At 42.5% G+C, this 26,037-nt stretch overlaps 1 protein-coding gene across 4 annotated transcripts; it reads right to left on the bottom strand.

Moving 5' to 3' along the window:
• Positions 1-1,420: 1,420 nt before the first annotated feature.
• Positions 1,421-22,821, bottom strand: LOC129698878 (T-cell-specific surface glycoprotein CD28-like). Of its 4 annotated transcripts, none has more exons than XM_055638247.1 (5): positions 22,736-22,819; positions 10,674-11,045; positions 9,200-9,318; positions 7,370-7,502; positions 3,124-5,572 (listed from the first exon to the last, which is right to left on the bottom strand). In XM_055638247.1, exons 1-5 carry the CDS (start codon positions 22,800-22,802, stop codon positions 5,538-5,540), a joined length of 726 nt encoding a protein of 241 aa, XP_055494222.1. In that variant the 5' UTR covers positions 22,803-22,819; the 3' UTR covers positions 3,124-5,537. The 4 variants fall into 4 exon arrangements, with proteins under 4 accessions (XP_055494220.1, XP_055494222.1, XP_055494223.1 ...); XM_055638248.1 differs by having other exon boundaries at positions 7,366-7,502; XM_055638249.1 differs by lacking the exon at positions 7,370-7,502.
• Between the last annotated feature and the right edge of the window lie 3,216 nt (positions 22,822-26,037).

Here is a 26,037-nt window from a genome sequence, read left to right on the forward strand (position 1 = left end):
GTACTGTGAAAAATATTGGTCTATCTATTTATGGAAAGATATTATTTAATGGCAGGTAGTTTGGAGAATTTCACTATGATGATCCCAGATATAGGATAGCCCTAGGATAGAAAAGGCTGAACTGATTGGGACTGCTCATTGGTTTGAAGAATGAAAAGTGTGTTTATTGCAACATGCAAGGCTCGTAAGTGACTAGACAGAGAAAATACAGAATAGATATCTCCCTGATGGAGGAGTCCAGAATCAGAGACCATAGTGTCAGAATAAGGGTGGCCAGTTATGCCAGAGATGATTTTCTTTCTTTCAGAGGGTTTAGAATTCTTTGGTACAGAGTGGAGCTGCAATAATTGAGCAGCATAGGTAAGATTTAGAGTGAAGCTTCTTCAATGTATTTCCTCTCTTAACTGTCCCATCAAAAGCACACAGAACAGAAATGATGCAAGTTAGATAGAATGGAAGGTGTCCTCTGAACTGTTCCCTGTGAAACGCTTTTAAAAATGTTTCATCCTAAATGAGATTGACAAATGGTCTCATTGGCATATTATCATTTGGACTTTGACTTCTCAAGGAACATTCCAGACTACGGGCTGTTGAGATTCCAACCCTGTCTGAGTTGCGTTGCAGTCCTTTGCATAGCCTGACTAGGTCTCTTTGGTTATATTTGTTCCCTGTTCTCTCACTTCCCATTTCTGAGTTGGATTCATGAAGCAGTACTAAGCAAACAGCACAAGGAAATAGAGGCGTGTAGATATCCGTTGTTCAAAGTGTGGACTCTTATACATCGACGAGACCAAACGTAGACTGGACGATTGTTTTGCTGAACATCTTCGCTCAGTCCATCTGATCTCCCGGTTGCCAAACACTTTAATTCCCATTGCAACACTGACATTTCTGTCCTATGCCTCCTCCACTGTCAGAGTGAGGCCAAACGCAAATTGGAGGAACAGCATCTCATGGTTCGCTAGGGCAACTTACAACCCAGTGGTATGAATATTGATTTCTCTAACTTCAAGTAATCCTTGCATTCCCCTCCTCTCCATCCCTTTCCCACCCAAGTCATACCAGCTTCAGTCTTGTCGAGTATCATTGTCTGTACTCGTTTTCACCTACCACACAGCTAACACTGGCCTGTTCCCTTTATCATAGTTACTTTTCAGCATTTCTTTCATTCATTTGTTCTACCTCTCTCTACATCACCATCATATCTCTCGTTTCCCTTTCCCCTGACTCTCAGTCTGAAGACGGGTCACAGCCCGAAACATCACCTATTCCTTTTCTCCAGATATGCTGTTTGACCCACTGAGTTACTCCAGCTTTTTGTGTCTGTCCAAGGAAATAGAGGAATTTGGTTAAACTCAAAGATCTGTTTATTGGTTTGTGCATGATGGAATAATCAGTGCAAGTTTACAGACCTGAGGAGTTCAACATTAGTATGTGGAGAAAATGATATTTAAGATTTACAATTACTATGTTTTTTTAATTTTTAATTTTTTAATTTAAAAATTTTTTTTATTAGAAGTTAATACCGCACAAAACAGTACAGTGGAACCTAATTTTAGGTGCCAACTATGTAATACCGTAATCCATTCTATGTACAACCTCTAGTTTTATGTTATGAGAAGGAAGTAAGCAAGACAAGAAAAGGAAAACAATAGAAAGAGGAAAAAGTGAAAAAATAGATGATAGGGAGTAGAAAAACGTGAAGTGTGTATATAAAAAATAAAAAAGGAAGAGAGAAAGTGGAAAGTAGAAATAGAAGAGAAGGCCCCTTAAAAGAGAATTTTTCAAATCTGTATTCGGAGATGTAGATCTATCCGCGTCATGAACTGAAATCAGCAATCTTTACGGTACCGCTGCATCACATGATTCCAAAAAGTCGATGAAAAGAGACCAACTCCTTAAGAATTGGTCATATTTATCTATTAGTCGGAGTCTCATTTCTTCAAGGCGTGCTATGTCCATCATATTCCTAATCCACATTTTAACAGTTGGTGTGGTTGTATTTTTCCAAAATTTAAGTATCAATTTCTTTCCAATTATTAACCCATAATTAAAAAAAACATTTTGATCTTTATTTAAATTGGTATCTTCTCCTATTATTCCAAATATAATCCATTCCGTTTTGGGTTCTATTCTTGACTTGAAAAGCTTTGTAAATATATCAAATATATCACTCCAAAATGTATTCAACTTTGTACATCCTACAAATGAATGTGTTATATTAGCGTTTTGAAACAAACATTTATCGCATCTGGGAGAGACGTTTGGATAAAATTTATTCAACCTCGTTTTTGAATAATATAGTCTATGTAATAATTTGAATTGAATTAAATTATGTCTTGCATTAATAGAACAGTTATGTGTATTCATCAAATGCTTTTCCCATCTATCCTTCGAGATCTTTATCATTAGCTCATGTTCCCAATCTTCCCTTAATGCTTCTGTCGAGGGTGATTCTCTATTTAATATATTATTATAAAAGTATGATATTAATTTTTGTGAATCAGCCTTAATATTCATTGCTTCTTCTAAAGGATCTAAAAATATAGTTTGAAATCTATGTGTATATTTCTTCATAAAGTCACATACCTGTATATATTTAAAATATTGATTATCCTTCAATTTAAATTTTAATTTTAATTGTTGAAATGATAACAGTTTGCCCACTTCATACATATCCCCTACTTTCCTAATCCCCAGTCTATCCCATTGTTGATATGTGTTGTCGATGAGAGAAGGTTTGAATGCGGGGTTGTTCAATAGTGGGGTTAGTACTGATAAATTATTTAATTTCAAGGATACTTTTATTTGTTTCCAAATTCTTATTATATTGTGAATAATTGGGTTCTTCTTATATATTATACTATTCAATTTTATCGGTGAGAGCAGGTTCGTTCCTATATCGTGCGGATAGCACTCCTCTTTCTCCATTCTTATCCACTCCAACTGCTGAGTGGAACTATCCAGCCAGTACATTATGTTCTTAATATGCACTGCCCAGTAGTAATATATAAAGTTAGGTAATGATAAACCCCCAACTTCTTTAGAATTGCACAAATGCTTTCGTTGAATTCTATGTGTCCTGTAGTCCCATATTTGTGTTTGTCCAAGGAAATAGAGGAATTTGGTTAAACTCAAAGATCTGTTTATTGGTTTGTGCATGATGGAATAATCAGTGCAAGTTTACAGTCCTGAGGAGAAGTTCAACATTAGTATGTGGAGAAAATGATATCTAAGATTTGCAATTACTATGTAAGCAAACTAAGTGACTTGGCTGAAGAAAAGCATTGTCATTTACAAGCATCAACGATAGCACTGAACAAGGCACGTCTTGAATTGGCTTTGAAGGCCAAGTGGCTGGGTGCTCCTGAAGCAGTATTCATAGCTTTCCATGTCTGCATTGGTCTCTGTCCGTTGTGAAGCTGTTGTGGTGGAATTCTCCTGTGAATATCTGGTCTAGCTCCCTGATTAACTGAGAATTTCGCTCTGTAGGACATGTTTTTGGGTCGGCAGATGGTCTATCACTGCTCATCTGGTTTGACTGCTTGTAGCACACTGGTGTGCAGCAGTGAGCTTTCAGGTACAGGGTGCCTTGATTATAGACCATCGCTATAACAACCGGATTATTTCTAAACAAATATACAGCACATTGTTTCTGTATTTACAAGCATTGTATAATTTAGAAGAACTTTTAAAATCAACTTCTCAGGTTTTGCCATGTTACTCACAGCTACATACACACACACACACACTTTCAAGTTTGCAAGAATAGGAAAGATAAAAGCAGAAAAACACAATTAGACATCACATAAATCTACATGCAGAGCCATGTGCGTGCATGATGTTGCATGAACAGTGGCTACACTAGCATGGTTAAAATCATTAACCAAGCAAAACACAAACTCATCCTGTGTGTATACTGATGAAAATGTATCAGTTTGAAGCATACTCTCTCCACGAATGCTGCCTGACCAGCTGAGTGTTTCCAGTATTGTCTTTATATATTTCAGATTTTCAATATCTACATTATTAGCATTTTCTATTGTATTGTTGGGAGGATGTGTCTAAATTTACTGTTAAGTGAACGCAAGAAAATTGGAGCAGGAAAAGGCTGCCAAGCCCCTAAACCTGTCCTGCCATTCAATGTGATTATGACTGATCTATGCTGACCTCAATTCCTCTTCAATGCTAGTTTCAATGAATTCTTAATTTCTTGATCTTTCAAATGTTATCCATCTCCATCTTATATCTAAAGATCTGGCCTCCAGCGCACTCTGGGGCAAAGAAATGAGGAGATTTACTACTATGCGGGTGACCATGTCCTCGTGGGAATATATTTTCAGTTCTAGTTTCTCATGCACTTTTTTATTCTTCTATCAAATGGTATCTTCTGAAAGCATTTTCTCTTCTGGGGTGCAATTCTATTGGTGTTCAGTACCCCGTGGTAAGTCAGGCTTCATTGAGCAGGATCCTGCATGATGTTATGCCACAGTGGGAGTGCAGTTAAAGCAAAACTATAACAAATGGTTTTCAATGTGTGTGGTGCGAAGCATTCATTATGGCTCCATCTTGGACTTTGATGATCAGAGTATTTTCTAAGTTAGGGGACACTAAGTAAAATTCTTTGGAAATTTCAAATAGGCAATTCATTAAATGCTATGAAACAGATACAAAAACAAATCCTAAAGGATCCTTGACTGTGACCTTTATCTGAAAGGGCACAGGGGAAGCCATCTAGACTTTCGAAAGGAATTGACAGAAGGTGTTGGGGTAGATCAGCTATGATTTCAGTGAATGGCACAGCAGGCTCAAATGATCACCTACTGCTATTTATGGTGCACTCTCTGTTCTGATATATACATAAGGAAGGGTGTACTGGGCTTGGTGAGGCTGCAGCACAGGTTAGTTGAATGATATGGAAAGCAGATCACAGAAACAGCTGATAATTCCCTTGAGTGTAGAATATTCATGAGAGGGAAGGAAGGAAGAGGCTCATTATCGCTCGTGTGGTAACTGACTGTAGATGCCCAGGCCTGAGAGAGCCTCAGCACACCAATTCACCACCAGATTGGTTTGTGGAGGAAGGGGTGGGAAAAAGAGAAGTGGAATAAAGCTTAACAATTCAGCTGCATGCAACAGAGCTACAAACACCAACAAGGTACATCTGAAACACTTGTGCTGAGAGAATATAACACCTTGTTAGAGTGAAAGATTTGGAAAGGGCTATTGGGGGCCTGGACTCTAGTAGTATTTGCCCATTTCCCCCTCCTAGTGTGATGCAGCTGTTTCTAGAATTATACCGTATTCACTTTCTATTTTCAAACCTAACTTTCATTGCTTATCAATGCAAAGGATGGGAAGGAAGCAGAGATGTGTGTTTCATCAGGGACTTTCCTGAGTTGCTCTTGTAACCTCAGGAGACGTCTTACATACATTCATGGATAATTTTATATACAGCGTAGGGTTATGTACGATGCTCAGATTGCATTCTTCGTTTTCTACCAGAGGCGTGCTTCGGCGGTTCCATGTTTATATATTCATTGTTTTGTTCCTCTTGTTTGTTTTTCAACACCTAAAGAAGGAAGGAAATGATAAAGATGTCAATATGAGCAGCTCCATTCACGTGGACAGATCAGGGCAACAATTTAAGCCCAAGAGACTGATAAATAACAGATTCCCACCCTCTCTTGCCATCTTATTGATAGCTAATGGTATTTGACTGTCTCTACACCAAACATGTTGCAACTCACTGCCAAGATTGAGATGAAGAGACTACAGATTGTGATTAAACAGGTTACACTTTGCTGCTCCATATTTATAGGTGCGTTAGAAATAGATGTCAAACCATTAATTGATGACAAAACCATCTGTTTCTCAGCTCCATTCACCCACCTGAGTTCCATATCAGGGCACCTTTCCCTATAAAATCCCATCAATCTCAGTCTTCATGGCCGAGTTGGCCCCCAGCATCCCTCGCCTTTTGATGGGACGATTTCCAGGAATTTACCACATTTCAGCTGGGAAAAGTGTTTCCTGATATTGCTCCACAATTCCCGGCATTAATTTTGTGGTTCCTCTCCTGCAGTTGGATCTACTCACCAGGTGAAGCATTGGCTGTTCCCACACTGTATCCCCACCCTTCCACCCCCCACCCGCCCGTTCCCTCCACACTTACCAGGCGGAATAGTTTAAACGTATGCGTTTACAATGAATGAATGACCCTCAATCAACTATAGTCAAAGGGTAATGGAATACAGGGGAAGTGTGTGTGACCTGGCTTCACCATTTAACCTTTATTGATCCCAAGCACTCAATTGAATCAAGAGCTAGTATTCCTGGGTAGACACAAAATGCTAGAGTAACTCAATGGGTCAGGCAGCATCTCTGGAGAAAATAAATAGGTGACGTTTCGGGTCAAGACTCTTATGTTTTTTGTACTGTCTGTGAGCCTTCTCTGATTGTGCGCAAGCTCTCATATCTCTTTGCCTGTCCTGATTTTCTAGTTCAAAGTCTTTGGAGTTCTTAAGGAGCTTTAAAAAGTGAGCAAAGCTGGTCAATTACCAGGATTTGAGCCACAATAACAGACAGTGTCCCTCTGCAGTCCTCTGATAAAATGAGACTCTCCAACAGAATTAGTTTCATCCATGCAAGAGCTAATTATACCCTCACACCCACAGGATGAGATTTGAGAAATAAATCCCCTCACAAAAATGGTACCAAAGTTTGTACTCTAGGCTCTTGAAATGATGAAGAATGCTGAAACATCACGAGCCAATTCATCTGCAATTTTTGAGTGGAATGAATTTGCCTGAAATGTAGGGGCAGCTTAGGAGGAGTGAGCTGGGGCAAAAGGCCAGGAGTTTATGTCTGCTAGGATCATTTAAGCACAGACACTATTCATGGGCTCCGATGACAGTCACTATCCAACCCAGTCTGAAGAATACAGAAAAGAAAGGGTGAGTGAGCAGCGAGCAAGTGGGTTAGAAGTGGGGTTACTGTTAGTGACCTGGAAATGTGGGGAATGAAGTTCAAATCACAGCAGGACATTGGAGCATTTGAATTCTGTGAATAAAATTTCTGGGTATTAGAAGATGACCAAGTTAGCCCAACAGGTTCAGTCACCCAATTTAAGCAAAGGAAGTGGCCCATACGATGCTGCATGGACTTGGCCAACCTGCCCAGACGATGGCTGTTTCCACCCAACATCCGGGACTCTGAACTACTCTCTGTGACCCTCTCAACATCTGATCTCAGTGGGTTAGGATGCAAATGTCGGAACACCATCAAGAAGGGAGTTGGCTTTCCTGTGGCCGGGAAAGGCAGGGGGGAGACTGCTGTGTTTGGTCGAGCGCGGCTCAGACGTACTTGCCTTGCCTTGGGCCTGTCTCCCAGCGCTGGCCAGTCCATGTAGCAATAGCGGGTTCGTAGGAATTGTGAATCAGTTCACATTTCATGTCAACTGCCTCCTTCATCCCGAAAATACAAACGGTGGCGCCAACTGGCTGTGGAGGGTGGAATCGAAGACAGAGTGGAAAAACAGGTTAACTTGGGAGAATCCAGCGGAGAGGCAGAGGGAGGGTGAGAACATGCTGGGCTCAGGGGGGAAGTGCCAAGAAGGGTCGTGAATCCCTTGGATGTCATCAGCAGCAGCTGACTCACTTACATGTTCAGGCATCTACATTCCACTCTACTTGAGATCAGCAGTGAAGGTTTACCACAGGCTTTGGTTGCATGGCTGTGCAGATACAGAGGCGACTCTGGTTTGTTACTTCACCCATCCTGTAATCCAACCCACCCCCCATCACTGGTTACTTCCCCCATCCACCTATCACTTGCCAAGCATTGTCCTGCCCCCATCTCTCTTTTCTTAGCTTTCTATCTCAATCAATCAGTCTGAAGAAGAGTCCCGACCCAAAGTGTCACCCGTGCTTTCCCTCAACTGATGAGTTCCTCCAGCACTTTGTGTTTTGCTGGTTCTCTCCATACCTCACAAGCCTTTCATCCGGTGATGTGAACTGCTCGATGCAGGGAGTGGGAAATGCCGAAGATAGGACCCATGTGTGTGTGTGTGTCTGTCTGTGTCTGTGTCTGTGTCTGTGTCTGTGTCTGTGTCTGTGTCTGTGTCTGTGTCTGTGTGTGTGTGTGTGTGTGTGTGTGTGTGTGTGTCTGTGTCTGTATCTGTGTCTGTGTGTGTCTGTGTGTGTCTGTCTGTGTCTGTGTGTGTGTGTGTCTGTGTCCCCCCCTCACTCCATCTCTTTTTCTTGCTCTCTGGCCCTTAGTCCTTGCTTATTCTGCCTCTTGGGTACATGTGAGTGAGAACTGTCAGAAAATGAAGAATGTGGTGGCAAAATTACTGGTCGCATAAAATGTTTTTGCAAGTCTCGGGTGAAGGGTTTGGTTTTTTGCAAATTGTGTTTTCTCACTGTGCCTGGAACTATTACCAGTAAAGAAATGCATGGGAGCAGAAGGGCACAGGGCCGGTGGCTTCTGTAGTGAGTGGTTCTGGTGCCTGACAACAGTGCACCGCCCATGAACATCTTACGCCCCAGGTCGCTGATTGTCTGCCCTTGTCTCACTGTGTTGTTGTATGATCCTGTTAATGCCTGAACCTAGTTCCTCAGTACAGAGCCATGGCCCTTGGTGCTCAAGTGCCTAATACTATTAATACACTGCATTTGAAATTTCCCCAGTCTCATCCTCTCCAGCTCCTTTGGTTTGGACTCTTCTCGTTGGTTAGCCAGAATCCACCTCTCTCGACTAGCCCGTAAGACTGGTGTTTACTGAGTGTTTTGATTACTATACGTGATAACCTGCATTCAGTTTCAATTAGTACATAGCATCTTATTCTGGATAATGTGTGTTTATTAATGAACTCTGTAAATACACACAACATTTGCTAACCCATACTTGTTGACAAGCAGCAAATAACCTGTCAATCACAATCAATCATTTACATCAGTTTTGTATTCATTAAGGGACAACCTGTACACAAACACTTGTGTGTTGTGCCTGTGCCCTGTACTTGTTAACTTGTGCTGTACAGTAACCTGTGCTGGATAGTTAATAATTGGTGACCTGCACAATGACCTTGTACTTGGCAATTAATAATGTGTACTTGGTAATCAGTTTGATGCACTTGTTATGAGTAAAGCCAGTGCTAGAACAACATTCCCATTCCCCTTTCCCGCTTGATCCTTACCCAGTGCAGGTAGGTGACGACGATACTGTACAGCAGGAAGAGGCTGGCGAGGGCTAGGATGATCAGTGCGGCCTCAGTCACTTGAGGACACCGCTTCTTCTCTGATGGAACTGATAGGGCTAAGGTTAGAACAACCAGTTCAGTAAAATCAAACACACTGGGTCAGTTACACTATGAGTAGGAAAACAGCTCTGAGGAAGGTGCATTCATATTGAGAGCATTGAAACAATTGAGTTTTGGAAAGAAAATAAAGCATTGGGACAGGGAAAGATTCACTAGGTATGTTTCAGTGACAATACCTCTCAGTTTGTGGCTACCTCCCTCCCACCCCAAACCCCTCCACATCCCGACCATCTCCTCCTTTACCCACCCTGACCTATGCCAGTCTGGAAGGATACTCCTTACAGTTGTGAGAGGTGGCTGAATGTATACAGGTGCTCTGGGAGGCATTGCTATTGATCTTGATATTGCTGCTGGTGTGTGGTTGAATAGGCGGTTGGTGGTTATATGAGCCAACCACACCTGCTCAAGGGAACCAGACCTTTTGTAACATTAGCCTAACATTAGCTTGATGGGAGTGTTTAAAATCACAAATGCCTATATAAGAAGACCATATTTTTGTAATATTTCCTTAAGAAGGCCATTTGGCCCTTTAAGTCTATGCTGGCTCGCACAGCATTCCCATCAATCAGGTTTTCAACCCACTAGATCCAGTGACAAAGGTTCATAGTCATGGAACAAGGATTCAAGGGAATCGGAAGATAACTTTATCTGTGCATGATGTTATGATCTACAATGCACAATCGGCAGCTTGGTGGATGTTAATTCAGGACTAGCACGGAAGAGAGAACTGGATGAGAAAAAAAAACTACAATTGAATGGAATGGGAAAGACTAGCTGGATAGGGTTGTTAAGGAGACGGCAATGTGATCCGGTTAGATTTCTGCATGCTGCGTGACCATCCATTTCCCTGCTTCCAAAACTGTTTAATTATGAGAATATAAGGAACATGCTGCCGGGGCAGAGAGTACCAGGTTATTGGAAAAGTCAGAGATCAGCAAGCAGATCAAACTCTGCTCAGCTCAGGGCTGAGGAGAAGCAATTCCCAATGTAAATCAAAATGTTCTTTCAGCCCAACCCTCATTTCCCTTTCTCCTCTTCTTGTAAAACCCTTTTTCATCTTTTACCTTCTCTCCATCATGCTCCCTTTCTCCTTCTCTTACACCATCCCTTCCCTCTGACCTGATCTGCTTTCCGTTGTCTTTTTATCTTTCAGCTCTCTGTGTTTGACCACGTCAAACATTCCTCCTATGGAAATGGGCTTTATGACCACTTTGTACAAAGCCCTTGCTTCACTGCCTCTTGCTTAAATGCTAACATTTGGATTTTGCATTCAGGGAGAAGTCTTTTACAAATGCTGCAAGATCTGCTGAGAGGGCTCTTTTCAGTTTCTGTCTCGGATCTGTGCACTTACCTTCCACATCCGGCTTGATGAAAATCCAAGTCCCATTCCCAGTGGCCTGTGTGTAGGGCAGGGGAAACATTTTCTCCACCTTACAGAAGTACCAGTCACTGTGAGACATGTTCATGCCGATGAACTGTATCGATATACTGTTTCTTCTTGGCTGGCCTATACAGTGCAGTACATCTCTCTTCTCAAAGGGCTTCATGCTGTTATTAAAAGATGCTGCGCAAACCTCAGAGTTCTTTTCCTCGTTGCTTTTGTAAACGGTGACCCTGAATACCTGGGCTTTCCCATCTCCTGTGATGTTGTACACACATTTAAGAGTGACGTTGTTTCTCTCAGCAATGATCTTTATGGGTTGAGTAACTTTCATCGCTAGTGCTGGTGAGGGGATGAGAAAGGAAAACAAAATCACAACCTAATTTTAAATGAAAGTGTTCACTAAGTATTGTGCTAGATATTAACTGCTCGTCTGAGGAGTGTGCATTCAAAGCCAAGCAGATGGATTAGTATTCCAGTGGCCTGTGACAAACCAATTTCAGTTCGGAATATAATTAAACAATAATTCTGTTTCTTTCGTTTTGCAGTTCCCCAGATCAGCATTTATCATCTTCTTGTCCCTGCTTTGCTTACATCATCATCCTTTTTATCGTTTAATCTCTCCCACAGTCTAACCTCTTACGGGTCTTGCATTTTCATTTTCATTTTCTTTTCCAATTTCCTCCACATATTGAATGTTTTTATTATGAGGACAGTTTGCAAACCCAAAATGTTAATTGTGTTCTCTCAAAACTTGCTAAGTACTTATGGTGAATTCTGCTTTATATTCCAAATTAGAGAAGAATTTGGCAAGATGCAAGAGAGTAGGGCAAGAAGAGAATGAATGAAAGTAGAAGACTGTGGGTGGGGGGGAAAAAAGGAGTTATTAAATAGCGAAATGGAGTGTCAGCCAAAATGAATTGGTGGTGGGGTATTTCTACCATCTGAAAAATAGGGCCCATGAAGGGAGATGACAATAGAACATCAGTTCAAGAGCTGGCTGTGGGACAGTGGTCTAACTGACCATCAGACACTTCAGAGCACAGGTGGGTTTTGGTTGCCAGTCTGCTGTCTGGCCAGGAAGAAGCTACAGAGACCATCCACAAGCAAAGCTCCTTGTGTTGACATTTTATTCTGTTTATTTTTTGTTTATTTTATTTTCAACATCTAGACATTATTGGCTAGGCCAGCATTTATTCCTCACCCCTTGGCGAGGTAGTGGTGAGCCAATATTTTGACCTGTTGAAGGAGGATGCCAAAAGTTCTCCCTTAGTGCTTAGTTTGGAAAGTAGATCAGTAAGCCACAGAGCTGAAATAGTGATTGAAACTTTAGTTTAGTTTAATTTAGTTTAGAGATCCAGTGTAAAAACAGGCCCTTCGGCCCATTGATTCTGCACTGACCAGCGATCACCCCGTGCACTAATGCAATCCCAGACACTGGGGACAATTTACAAATTTTACTGAAGCCACTTAACCTACAAACCTGCAAATCTTTGGATTGTGGGACAAAACCCATGTGGTCATGGGGAGAACATACAAACTCCGTACAGTCAGCACTTGTGGTCGGGATTGGTAAGGCAGCAATTCTACCACTGGAATTTATCCAAATTATTTAAATTGGCAATGTTAGTGATGGCCACATCAATACTTTTCTCCTAACAGGGCCGTTGAAAAAGGAATTGCAGGATTTAAACTCAGCAATAACAATGAGCTGGGGGAAGGCAGAATGCTATGTGATAAAGGCCAACCTGGAAATTGTGGTGTTCACATGCACCAAAAGCCTTTGTCCTCCTTTTTGGAGATGGAGGTTGTGGGTTTTGGAGGAGCTGTGGGAGTAGACTGCGTGAGTTACTGCAGCACATTTAGCAGATATTGCACAATACAGCCATCGGTGGTGGAGAGAATGATCGTTTAGGGAGGGTGAATGGCATGCTACATTGTGGATGGAAATATTCTGGAGTGAGTGGAAATGAGTAATTCACTGCAGGAGCTGCTCTTTTTGCAAGGTATTTATTTGGCTGGTGCAGTTGATGTTTTTGTCAATAGAAAACCTCAGGATATTGATGGTTTACGATTCAATGATGGCCATGATATTAAATGCTAAAGGCAGGTAGTCAGACTCTCTGTTGGTGATGATCATTGCCTGGCATTTTTGTGGCACTAATGTTACTTGCTATTTCCCAGCCCATGCCTGAATGTTGACAGGGTTTTGCTGCATGCACTTATGAGTTACTTCATTTGCTGAACGGTTATGAATGGAATTGTTCATTGTGCAAACATTCCCACTTCTGGTCTTGTGACTGAAGGAAGATTGTTGATGAAGCAGTTGTAGATGGTTGGGCCTGGGCCACTACCCTGAGGAACTCTTGCAGTGATGTATTGAAGCTGGGATGGTTGAGCTCCAGCAACCACAACCATCTTCCTTGAGTACAGTATGACTTCAATCATGTTTTTGCATTAATGGCCATTGATTTCAGTTTTACCAGGATGCCTTGAGCCACACACGGTCAAAAGCTAACTTCGGCCATAATCTTCTTCTGAATCTTCTGACTTTGTAGTCGGCAGGGCAGTACTCTACATATCGCTAACTTGGATGTGTTGTGCATATTAACGTGCTGTTAGTGCCACCTTAAAACTGTCTAGTGAAGGTGATTTGACTATATTGTTGTCTAGTTTATTCCATTCCCTTAAGGTTCTTACAAAGAATGAGTTCTTATAATTATCTGTCCTGGCGAACGGGGTTTCTATTTGCATATCATTTCTCTTTCTTGTTCTCATTTCTGTTGAGTATGTTATGTATCTATCTGCAGCTATGCCCACAATCTCCTTTTGGATCTTGTACAACATGGCTAGTCTGTTCCTTGCCCTTGTTTCCAGTGTTTCCCACTCCAGGTCGGACAGCATCTGGGTGACACTGCTACCTCTATTGTAGTTCCCGATGCAAACGCGTGCTGCTTTCCTCTGTACCCCTTCTAGTTTGTGCATATGACCAGTTTTGTATGGGTCTCAGGCGCATGAAGCGTATTCCAGCAAATGTCTAGCCAATGTTGTATATGCTGTGGTTTTCACTTCCTTTGGGCAGAACCAGAGGTTTGGTCTCAGGAATCCTAGTGGCCGTTGGCTTTAGTGACCATGTTGTTCACGTGTTCTCCCTACGAAAGTTTGTTATCAAGATGAACTCCAAGGTATGGTTGTGAACTTGTACTGTATTTGTCCACAGAAGACGTAGTCTCGAGTAGGTGGTTTCTTCGTGTTTGCAATTACCATAATTGAGCATTTGGTTGGGTTGAAGCTCATCTTCCATGTGTTTTGCCATAATTCCAAGGACTCAAGGTCTTCTTGTAAGGAGTTCATATCCTCTACATCAGTGACAGGTGTATATACAAGACAATCATCTGTGAAGAGTCTTGTTTTACAATTTATGTGTTCAGGTAGATCATTAATGTACATCAGGAACAACAGTGGTCCAAGGACCATGTCTTGCGGTACTCCTGACAGTACTTGTTCTTATAAACAAATGTTTCCTTCACAGGCCACCCTCTGTGTCCGGTTTGTGAGAGTCCCTAATCCAGTTATGTAGATTATTTCTGATGCCATAGTAATCCAATTTTCCTAGGAGCCTTTCATGATGAACTTTATCGAACGCTTTAGAAAAGTCCAGGATTGCCATATGTATAGATTTCCCCTTATCTAATGCCCTTATGATTTCATCAATAGTCATAGGAACAACATTAGGCCATTTTGCCCATACAGTCTGCTCTGCCATTTGATCATGGCTGATCTATTTTTCCTTCACAACCCCATGAAACCCTGTCCTCTGGTCCTAGACTCTCCCATTAGGACCAGTCTTGTTATCATGCCTCTAGAATTCAGTTATTTGGTCCACCTTTAGATGCCTGTATTGTGACTGTACTGGAACAGCTTGGCCAGACATGCAGTTAGTTCTGGAGTGCAAGTTATCAGTACTGCAGCTGGGATGTTGCCATGCCCTATATCCAGTGATTTAAATTGTTTATTCGTAACACATGGAGTGAATCAAACTGGCTGAGGACTGCTCCATGAGGCTGAGGAGCTCAGGAGGCAACTTAGATGGATCACCCGTTGAGCACTTCTGGTTGAACATGTTTGTGAATGCTTCAACCTTCTCCTTTTGTGCTCATATGTTGATCTCTGCTATGGTGGAGGATGGAGATGTTCTTAAAACTTCCTCATTCCACCAGCCGCTACCGGTATATCACCATTCGCTGGTTGTGGTAGGATTATGGAGTTCAGATCTGATCAATTTATAAGGACGTCAGTTTGCTCAATTGCATGGTATTTTGCTGTTTCACATGCAGATGGTCCTGAGTTGCTGCTTCACTTGACTGGCACCTGGTTCCTGATTGAACCAAGGTGCATTCGCTGGTCCACAGAGATGGTAGAGTGATGAGCGTCAGTGGTTACAGATTTCGGTGTTGTACAGTTCTGCTACTGCTAATGACCTGTCAGAACTGTTTTGAAGCCATTCTGTAGAACAGGATTGTAAAATATGATTGTAGGGAAATGTTCTTTCAATATTCTACAAACAGATCAGATATCTCTCTCCATGCCAGCGCACCAAGCACACTCATGCCAACAGAGCCTGTCTGGCACTTCATGCTCAATGAAGTGGTTGCGGCCTGAAGGTTGTATCAGTCACCATGGCTGTGGGAGGCAACCACACAGCATGCAAAAGGTGAGTGGACAAGGGGGCCATATGGCACAGGGCTTTGCTCGCTGGGGCTGCCATGAAGGTGGATGAACTTAAACTATCAGAAGTGGGTCACAGTGAATATTTTCATCACACCACACTGGAGCTTAAAATGAGGTTTGGTGCATGTGAGTGGTAAGGGAACTGAGTGATACAGGACAGCAGGCAGGAAGAGAATTGAATCAGCTCATGTAAACAGGATATTGGATCCGACAACTGGCCTACCTTTATGATGGAGTTTATATATAATGTGCAAAGAGTTTGAAAAGCTGCCCAAATAAGATGTGGCAAAAAGCCACCCCGCTGTCTGCTGACCTTTAACCCTTTAGCCTGATGTCCAGTTACCTGGCCCTCTTCTATCTTTTAACCCAATTGTGGATGTGTTAATAATTCTCCTTCTTTTGCTAAAGGTTCAGAGGAAGGAAGTGACCTCTGTGGAGCTAGAGCTATCTCTTGATTCATAGCATCTGCAGAAGCTCCAAATTGAATCAAAAGTCTCTTGAAGATTGCATCACAGATAAGGATTCCACTGTGTTAAACTGTTCAAAGTGTTTGAAGTGAACATTTCTTGCTCCTCAGCTGAGTTAGCTAGAAGCAGAGTGTAGAACAACAGCTAAACAAATGTGTCCTGTTCCGGGAGCCATGTTTGAATAGTGTGTTATTAATAAGCAGGTGTAGCATTAGTAGGCAACATGCAAATTATTCTAAGAACCAAAATGTGTTCAAGAGTGTATCCATGAGTCACAAACCTAAGGAATAGAAGAATGTTACAAGAATGTTACAAGATCAATGTTGAAGTGAATGGAAAAAGCAAGAAATTGAAAAAACAGATGGGAATATAGTCCTTAACTATGAAGGGGCTGGGCAATGTAAGCTGCCCGAACATTGAAAAGGAAAGGGTTGTTAAAATTGGATCAGTTGTCCAAGAGATGTTATGCTAAGCGTTGCTTGGGATGTTGCCTGGGAAGCTCACCCCCAAAGTGAGCATGTGCTTGAGTTTCCAACTTGACCGCGATCTTCCAATCCCTGGAGCTCAGGATCCAAGATGTCCAGGATGTCAGAAAGAGTGGACATTCTTCACAACTTTCAGAGGAATGATGTTTGTCAGTGATCAGAGGGCGTCCCATCACAACAATTAATATCTTTGCCAACATACTGTCGGGTTAAACACTACCCAAAGGATCAAGCGCTGAGAACTGTGTTGCTACAGGATGAAAAACATTCTCGTCAGACCAAAGTCAATTGTCAGCAACCTAAATGGTTCATGGACAACGGTCAGTTCTGGTATGGTTAAAAAATCACTGTGTAAAGAACAAAACATTGTGCATAATCGTAAAGAATTTTGTACATCTTATCAGTGAAAAAATCTCTAAATCAGCATAGTTTAACAGGATCATGCATGATGTTCCCGCTTTCCTATGTAAATCTCATTCCATTTAATCAGTGAACATATCGCAAAAGAACACTCAATTATGCAAATGCAGCCTCCACAAATACATATACCTTTTTTATATCATATAATTTTACTTCAGTCGCTGCAGCCTCTCACTGGCTGAACATGGATACATCTCAACAATTAAGAAATTAAAATAGGAGCAGCAGTAGGGCATTCAGCCCCACTAGCTTGTTCTGCCATTCAGCATGATCTTGGCTGGCATGATTAAGAATAAACTGCAGATGCTGGAAAAATCGAAGGTAGACAAAATTACTGGAGCAACTCAGCGGGTTAGGCAGCATCTATGGAGCGAAGGAATGGGTGACGTTTTGGTTCAAGACCCTTCTTCAGACCTGAAAAATTGAAGTCTGAAGAAGGGTCTCGACCCGAAACGTCACCCATTCGTTCGCTCCATAGATGCTGCCTCACCCGCTGAGTTTCTCCAGCATTTTTGTCTACCTTGGCTGGTATGATGATTGGTCCCAGTTTCACTTTCCTGTCCACTCTTCCCAAACCTAACTGCCCTCTAACCCAAAACTCCAAGCAGGAGAGGGTTAATATACTCATCCTTCTAATCCATGGAGATTCCAAGAATCACCATTGAAAATCAAAAAATTAAAATACTGAAAATCTAGAATAAAAACAGAAAATGCTGAAAGTACCTGTAATCAGAGTGGAGCATAAAACAGTTAACATTTCAGGATAATGGCCTTTCTTTAGAAAGTTCTGCAGATTTCTCATGAACCCTGAATATTTCCAGAGGTTTCTAATTCCAGTAATCAATAGGCTTATTCTTCTTATTGAGTCCACACACAAGATTAGAAGTTGTTCAGCCAGATCTGAACACACTCCTTGTCATCTGCAAACAATAGTGTCTTGTGCTTGTGCGTGGTGGTGGAAGGATTGGTGAAAACAGGGCCGTAACGTGAATGCTCTTTCCTTGACCCCATCAAAAGACTGACGAGATGTGTTGGAAGGAACTGCAGATGCTGGTTTAAACGGAAGATAGACACAAAAAGCTGGAGTAACTCAACGGGTCAGACAGCATCTCTGGAGAAAAGGAACAGGTAACGTTTCTGGTTGGGACCCTTTTCGACCCAAAACGTTACCTATTTCTCTAGAGATGCTGTCTAACCCGTTGATTTACTCCAGCTTTTTGTGTATATCTTTGGTTTAAACCAGCATCTGCAATTCCTTCCAACACATCTCGTCAGTCTAACTCAGCGGGACAGGCAGCATCTCTGGAGAGAAGGAATGGATGATGTTTCGGTCGAGACCCTTCTTCAAACCCTGGCTGACATCAATTGGCTGATGTTCCATTTGCTTTCTACAAGGCATATATACTCTCACTTGCCTGTCTAAATGCTTTTTAAACATTACAATTGTATCTGCTTGTGCCTCCTTTCTTGGCAGTGTTTTCTAGACACCTATCACACTCAGTGCCAAATACTTGCATATTTCCTTTAAACTTTCCTACTCCCACCTTAAAGCTTTGCCCACTACTTATTTGAAATTTCCACTCTGGGAAAATGATTCTGACTATCTACTCCATGTCACAATTTTACAAACTTCTTCCAGGTCTCTTCTCAACCTCCAATGCTCCAGAGAAAACTATTCAAGTTTGTAAAACTATCCTTATAGCTAATAAACCCTAATCCAGCCAACACCTTGGTAAACCTTTTCTGCACCCTCCCCAAAATCTCCACGCTTTCTCTAGTACACTGACTAGAACTGCATATAAAACCTCAAATGTAGCCTAAACAAAGTTTTATACATGACTTCCCAATTTGTATGCTCTATGTCTTGACTGATCTACTTGTGTTGCCATTTTCAGCAAGCTATGGACTAAGTGTCCTCTACATTACTAAGTGTCCTAAGTATAACATTAATTGTATACTTTCTCCTTGCATTTGTCCTCCCAAAATACAACACTTCATACTGGTGGAGATTGCACTCCGTCTCCCATTTCTCCGCATATATCTCCAATTGATCTATATTTTACAGTTACCTTTCACAATCTCCCTGACTTCCCACATCACCATCAATTGTTATGTCATCTGCAAATTTACTAATTAGCCTACCTAGATTTTTGTCCAAATCATTTATGTATCGCAGAAAACAGAGGCCCCAGCACTGATCCCTGTGGAACACCACTGGTTGCAGACCTCTATGTCAGAGAAACACCCCTCCGCTATCCCTCATTCTTTTACAGCTAAGGCAAATTTGTATCTAATCTACCAAATCACTGTTTGTCCCATGTGGCTTAACCTTCAGAATCAGCCTACCACCAGGAAACTTGTCAAACCCTTTACTAAAGTCAATGTAGACAACATCCACTGCCCTAGCCTCATCTATCATTTCCGTTACCTTGGCAAAAACTTTAGTCCAATTTTTAGGACATGATTTGTACAAAGCTATGCCGGCTATCGCTAATAAGCCCATACTTTTCCAGATGTAAGTCATGTTGGGCTTGGGTCAGGATACCAAGTTCTGCAACAAACTACTGACTTCCTTGGTTCAAATTTCCACCTGAGTCCTTGATTCAGGTAATATCACAGGAAGGCACCTGTACCCAAGGTCTGAGAGCAGCCTCTCATCTTTGTCAGTGATCAGAGGCCGTACCATCAAAACATTATTATCCCCCACAAAGGGCCTGCCAATTCCCCCAGGATAATCTATATCAGAGGTCCCACTGAGGAAGTTATTCCAGGACTTTAGTAGAATGGTGGCCGATTAGGAAAGGGGGAGGGAGATGCAATGAGATCTGGGTGTCATGGTACACCAGTCATTAAAAGTAGGCATGCAGGTGCAGCAGGCAGTGAAGAAGGCGAATGGATTCTTCACTGCCTTCATAGCAAAAGGATTTGAGTATAGGAGCAGCGAGGTTCTACTGCAGTTGTTCAGGGTCTTGGTGAGAGCACACCTGGAGTATTGCGTACAGTTTTGGTCTCCTAATCTGAGGAAGGACATTCTTGCCATAAAGGGAGTACAGAGAAGGTTCACCAGACTGATTCCTGGGATGTCAGGACTTTCATATGAAGAAAGACTGGATAGACTTGGTTTGTACTCGCTAGAATTTAGAAGATTGAGGGGGGATCTTATAGAAACGCACAAAATTCTTAAGGGGTTGGACAGGCTAGATGCAGGAATGTTGGGGAAGTCCAGAACAAGGGGACACAGTTTAAGGATAAGGGGAAATCTTTTAGGACCGAGATGAGGAAAACATTTTTCACACAGAGAGTGGTGAATCTCTGGAATTCTCTGCCACAGAAGGTAGTTGGGGCCAGTTCATTGGCTATATTTAAGAGGGAGTTAGATGTGGCCCTTGTGGCTAAAGGGATCAGGGGGTATGGAGAGAAGGCAGGTACAGGATACTGAGTTGGATGATCACCATGATCATATTGAATGGCGGTGCAGGCTCGAAGGGCCGAATGGCCTACTCCTGCACCTATTTTCTATGTTTCTATGTTTCTATGTAACTGTGCCCAGTGGGGACTCAAACCTTCCAAGAGAGAAGGACAGAGAATGGGTGTGCCATTGACCATTGCCAAGCTCTTTCGGGGGGGATGGGGCAATGTAATGGTGCACCACTGTTTCCTGTGCTGAGGCAACATTCCCAATACTTTGCACTAGAATCCAGGTTTCCACAGAATCTGTGGCCTATTATAAAAATGGCCTATTCCTCAAGCGCAACACTGACATTATCCAAGGATATTTTTAGCACGTTGGAGCTCGATGATCCAATCAAATATTTATTCCCATTTCCCATATTCTTGAAAACTTTTCATTTCCTGGTACATTGATTTCAACAAGATTGAAATATCTCACTAAATAGACATTTGTACATATTCCAAGAACATATACAAAAATAATTCTAGCTTATCCTCAAAGGTTAGTCTCCTTGGCACCAATTACCAACTATACGATACGACCCTTGGTTATTTACCCTCTCACAGCTTTCTAGATTTTTGAGGCACTTCATTATTTCTCCCTTAACCCTTCTTTTGACCTAGCCAAAACCACATAAATAAATCTTTTACCAGAACTTTTCTAGTTCTCCAGCACAGAAACGGGCCCTTTCACCCACTAAATCCATTCTGATCATTAATTATCCATCTACTCTAATCCCATTTACCAGCACGGCCTGTAGCCTTCAATGGCAATACAAGAGCACTTCTAAATATTTATTAAATGTACTCCAATACAATTCTTCTAAATTCTCCTCAAGTAACTCTAGCAAATCTATATTGTCTCCTTTCCAAGCTCCAATATCCTAAGTATGCAACCCATCTTGGTAAATGATGCCAATATCTCATGCAGCTGTGCAAATTCAACAAAGCCTCACCACCGCCTGGAAAAGGATCCCATCTTCTGCCCCAGTGGAAATGAGAAAATCCATATTTTCCTAGCGCTTTTGTAACCTGGACATATTGTGCAGAGATGAAGTACTTTTGAATGGTTCTGGATATGACTTATTTAAACAATTTGTTTAACATCCTGTGAGAATATCGCTACCTTTGACATGAATGCTTACTCAGTACTGTACTTTGGAGGGTCAGCGCTATATTACAGGGTCAGATCTGTGGAATAGAGTCATAGAGTGATACAGTGTGGAAACAGGCCCTTCGACCCAACTTGTCCACATCGGCCAACAATGTCCCAGCTACACTAGTCCCACTTGCCTGTGCTTGGTCCATATCCCTCCAAACCGGTCCTATCCGTGAACTTGTCTAACTGTTTCTTAAACAACGGGACAGTCCCAGCCTCAACTACCTCCTCTGGCAGCTTGTTCCATACACCCACCACCCCTTGTGCGAAATGAGATAAGAACCAATAACTGAGTAGAACGTTTCCACGCCAAATCCCGGAGCCTTCGGATGAGGGTGTGGGAAAGACTTTTTAGTTTATCTTTTGGTATGAACTTGGCATCACTGACAAAGCCCATCCCAAAATGGCCTTGAGAAGGTGGTGGTGAGCTGCCACTGAGCTCTGGCTGTGCCCAATATCACTCAATTATATGCTGCCAGGAGGCTGCCCGTCAGTATGAGCCCTGCCTGACCCATTGCAAGGAAAATTAACATATGGCACAGTTTGCAGGGAACTCCGACTGCGTAGCATTCCCTTACAGTAAATGAGATTCTTGAACACTGCCCAGTAAGAATCAAAAGAAAGATAGAAACATAGAAAATAGGTGCAGGATTAGGCCATTCGGCCCTTGGAGCCAGCACCGCCATTCAAGATCATGGCTGTTCATCCAAAATCAGTACCCCGTTCCTGCTTTTTCCCCATATCCCTTGATTCCGTTAGCCCTAAGGGCTACTTATATTTAACTCTCTCTTGAAAACATCCAGTGAATTGGCCTCCACTGCCTTCTGTGGCAGAGAATTCCACAGATTCACAACTCTTTGGGTGAAAATGTTTTTCCTCATCTCAGTTCTAAATGGCCTACCCTTTATTCTTAAACTGTGACCCCTGGTTCTGGACTCCCCCAACATCGGGATCATTTTTCCTGCATCTAGCCTGTCCAATCCCTTAAGAATTTTATGTTTCTATAAGAATCCCTCTCAACCTTCTAAATTCCGTGAATATATCTTTCATCATATATCTTTCATCTCGCCATCACGGTAATTAACCTGGTGAACTTACGCTGCACTCCCTCAATAACAAGAATGTCCTTCCGCAAATTAGGAGACCAAAACTGCATACAATACTCCAGGTGTGGTATCACCAGGGCCCTGTACAACTGCAGTCGGACATCCTTGCTCCTATACTCAATTCCTCTTGCTATGAAGGCCAACATGCCATTTGGTTTCATCGCTGTCTGCTGTAGTTGCATGCTTAGAAGAGACTAAAAGAGTGGAAAATTACCTGGGACCTTCAGCAGGACCGTTTGAAGGCAGACGAGCAAAGTAGCCAGATGGCACAGGTTCTTCATGGTGTCTGTGCTGTACTGTTTTCTGGGTGGCTGACACAATGTGTATTATAGTGGTAAACGACAGGATGTGGTTTGTTAGCGCGCCTATGCCACAGATGTCATGAAAGTGGAGGCTGACGGAGAAGATTTCTGTTCAAATAATTTACTTAAAAAAACATTCAGTGAAATTTCTAATCTGCTGGAAAATCCAGTGAGTATTGAACTAGAACAGTAAAGTAGAGGAACAAACTATTCAGCCCACAATGTCCGTGCTGATCATGCTGCCAAGATAAACTCATCTCAACTGCTTCACATGATGGAAGTGGCAGTTCAGGTGGACAGGGTGGTGAAGAAGGCATTTGGCACATTTGTCTTTTATTGGGAAGAGTACTGAGTACAAATGTTGGGACATCATGATATAGCTATTGAAGTTCTTGGTGAGAACATACTTGGAGATCTGTGTGCGGTTCTGGTCACCAGCAATAGGAAAGTTGTCATTAAGTTGGAAATAGCGCAGAAGAGATTCACCAGAATGTTGCCTGAGCTTGCAGGCTTGAGTTATAGGGAGAGGCTAGGTAGACTGGGACTGTTCTCATTGGTGTGTAGGAGGCTGAACGGTGACCTTATTGAAGTGTACAAAATTGTGAGGGACATGGGTGGTGAATGCTCCCAGCCTTCTTCCCAGAATTGAGGATTCTAAAACATGAAGGCATGGGCTTAAGGTGGGATGGGAGGGATTTAAGAGGGCCCTTAGTCTGTACCACCACCAGGGGCGCCGAACGATTGGCAGCCCCGCCAACAGTCTGTTTGTTTTTCTGCCTTTTAAAACATTTTTTAGTGCGTTTTATAGGTTTGTGTAAATGTTCTCCGGTTTGTTTTATGTAGGGGGAGGGGGGTGGTTGGGGGAAACTTTGCTGGAGATGCGATGTTTCCGTGGTCGTGTCTCCAGTCGCTTTGCGGCCTATCATCGATGGAGCTGGAGGCCTCCTTGGACTGAGCTTGGGACCTCGGAGCTTGGGCCCCTTGCCTGGGATCACTCCAACCGCGGCCTGCGGACTTACCATCAAGAGCTTGCAGTCTCGAGAGAGGCTAGTCGGGAGTTCTGACGAACGCAGAAGCTCGTCCAGCCCCGACGATCGCGGCGTGGAGGAGCTGACATTCCCCCGATGCAGTAGCTGGATTGCCTTGACATGGAAGGCCCAAAACGCTGCCTGCTACGGGAGTGAAGATCATCCGGTCAACAGAGGGCTCGAAGCCCCCGACCGCAGGAGAGCTAAGGGAAGAGATTGAACTTTTTTTCACATTCCATCACAGTGAGGAATGTGGAGGAGTCTCTGTGATGGATGTTTATGTTAAAATGTGTTTTGTGTGAATGAAATTCCTTGTATGTTGCAAAACATACTTGGTTAATAAAGTATTATTGTGATTGTGATTTGTAGTAAATTGTCAGAAGAAGCCATAAAAGTGGGTACAATTATAACTTTCCACACTAAATGGACAGATATATGGATAGGAAAGGATTGGGGGGATATGAACCAAATATAGACAAATGGAACAAGCCAGAATGCCAACTAGGTCAGGAAGGACAGGTTGAGCTGAAGGCCGTGTTTCCATGCTATGCAGATTTACAACTCTGTGGCTTTATTATAGATTCCAGCATTCCCCTCCCACTGTTCCCTGCTTTCTCTTTCTCCTTTCAATTAGTTAGAGCTCTAGGGGCTAGTGGAGTCAAGGGATATGGGGAGAAGGCAGGCACGGATTATTGATAGGGAACGATCAGCCATGATCACAATGAATGGCGGTGCTGACTCGAAGGGCTGAATGGCCTCCTCCTGCACCTATTTTCTATGTTTCATATTTGATCATATTGCTCCACAGGACCCATTCCAAAATCTAGAAAATTTTGAAAGAAATCCATCATCTCTAGAGTTACCTCATTCAATATTCTGGGATATTGATTATCAGGCCCTTGAGAATTATTTAATTTTGGACTCATTCTCCCTGGACCCTTTTCATGAAAGTGACCTGGCCATGAAGTACCTATTTCGGATAGTCATGGAGTGACCGAGCTATACAGCATGGAAATGGCCCACTTAGTCCAACTCATCCACCAAGTTGCTCGTCTCATTTGCTCTATTGTAACATAGTTACAAATATCATGGTAGCATGTAATGCAGGATACAGGTCTCAGATGAAAGTAGTCCTCTTATGAATTGCCATAGGGATACAGATTTATTGGATGCTCATGATGAGGTGCCATACAGTTAGAATCAGAGGGAGTTGCTGGAAAAGGAAATGCTTAACAATGTCATTACAACGAGGGTGTTAATGACAATTAAGGCCATCTTGTGGTAGTTTGGGATTTCACAGGTCAGGCTGTGAATTTCAAATATCTCAATATTTTTCCATTGAGAAACTGTTAGACATATGCAAGAGGCATCCTTAAGGGCCTGTCTCCGTTTCACGGCCTAATTGACGGCCTCTGCCGAGTTTGCCCTTGACTCATACTCGCAGCAGGGTCGTCACGAGGTCGTAGGCAGGTCGTGATGCTAGTCGTAGGTACTCGTGGCATCAAGTAGGTCGGGGCGTTTTTCTAGCCTGATGAAAAATGCCCACGAGTAAAAAAGGTTGTGAATTAGGTCGTGAAAATAACTTTACAGGTATGGGGGAAGTAAACTGTTAAGTATTTGGTAGAGACAATGTCCAATTAAATGTACACTGTGTACTTGTGATTATGGGAGTGACTGGATTGAGTGAAATAAATAAAGGAATTGTGTGTTTAGAAGTATCATAACTTTGGCAGCTTAGAAGTCTATAATGGTTTACTGTTAACCATGTCAGGCTACACTATCCTCCCCTGAGTATTCATTAATTCTGTAGGGAATGGGGGTTCCCCTCTTCTATCATAGACGAGGCCCTCACAAGTGTCACCTTGGTAGTCCGTAGCTCCACTCTTGTTTCCCCTCCTCCCAGTCATAACAGGGACAGTGTTCCCAGGGCCGGCCTTAGTGGGTGCGGGACCCAATTGGGAACAATTTTGGTGAACCCCAGATTCCCAGCCAAGGTCTGTCAGCCCAGTTATTTAGTATATATTATGAAATTGTACTCTAGGTGCTATGGATTATAGGGTGATTTCACTAAAGGTCACTGGAGCGTAGATCCGCACCCACGTGACCAAAAATCTCAAGTGGAGGACATTCTAGCGTTCCGGTACATGTTAGTGGATGGGAAAACACGCACTTTCCCGCCCGTTAAA

Source organism: Leucoraja erinacea, chromosome 7, assembly GCF_028641065.1.
Source record: "Leucoraja erinacea ecotype New England chromosome 7, Leri_hhj_1, whole genome shotgun sequence".
NCBI classification, from domain to species: Eukaryota; Metazoa; Chordata; class Chondrichthyes; order Rajiformes; family Rajidae; genus Leucoraja; species Leucoraja erinaceus.

Excerpts from the sequence above, each read along its gene's own strand:
- LOC129698878 (XM_055638245.1), bottom strand. The coding sequence starts at position 3,162 with ATGCACAAACCAATAAACAGATCTTTGAGTTTAACCAAATTCCTCTAT.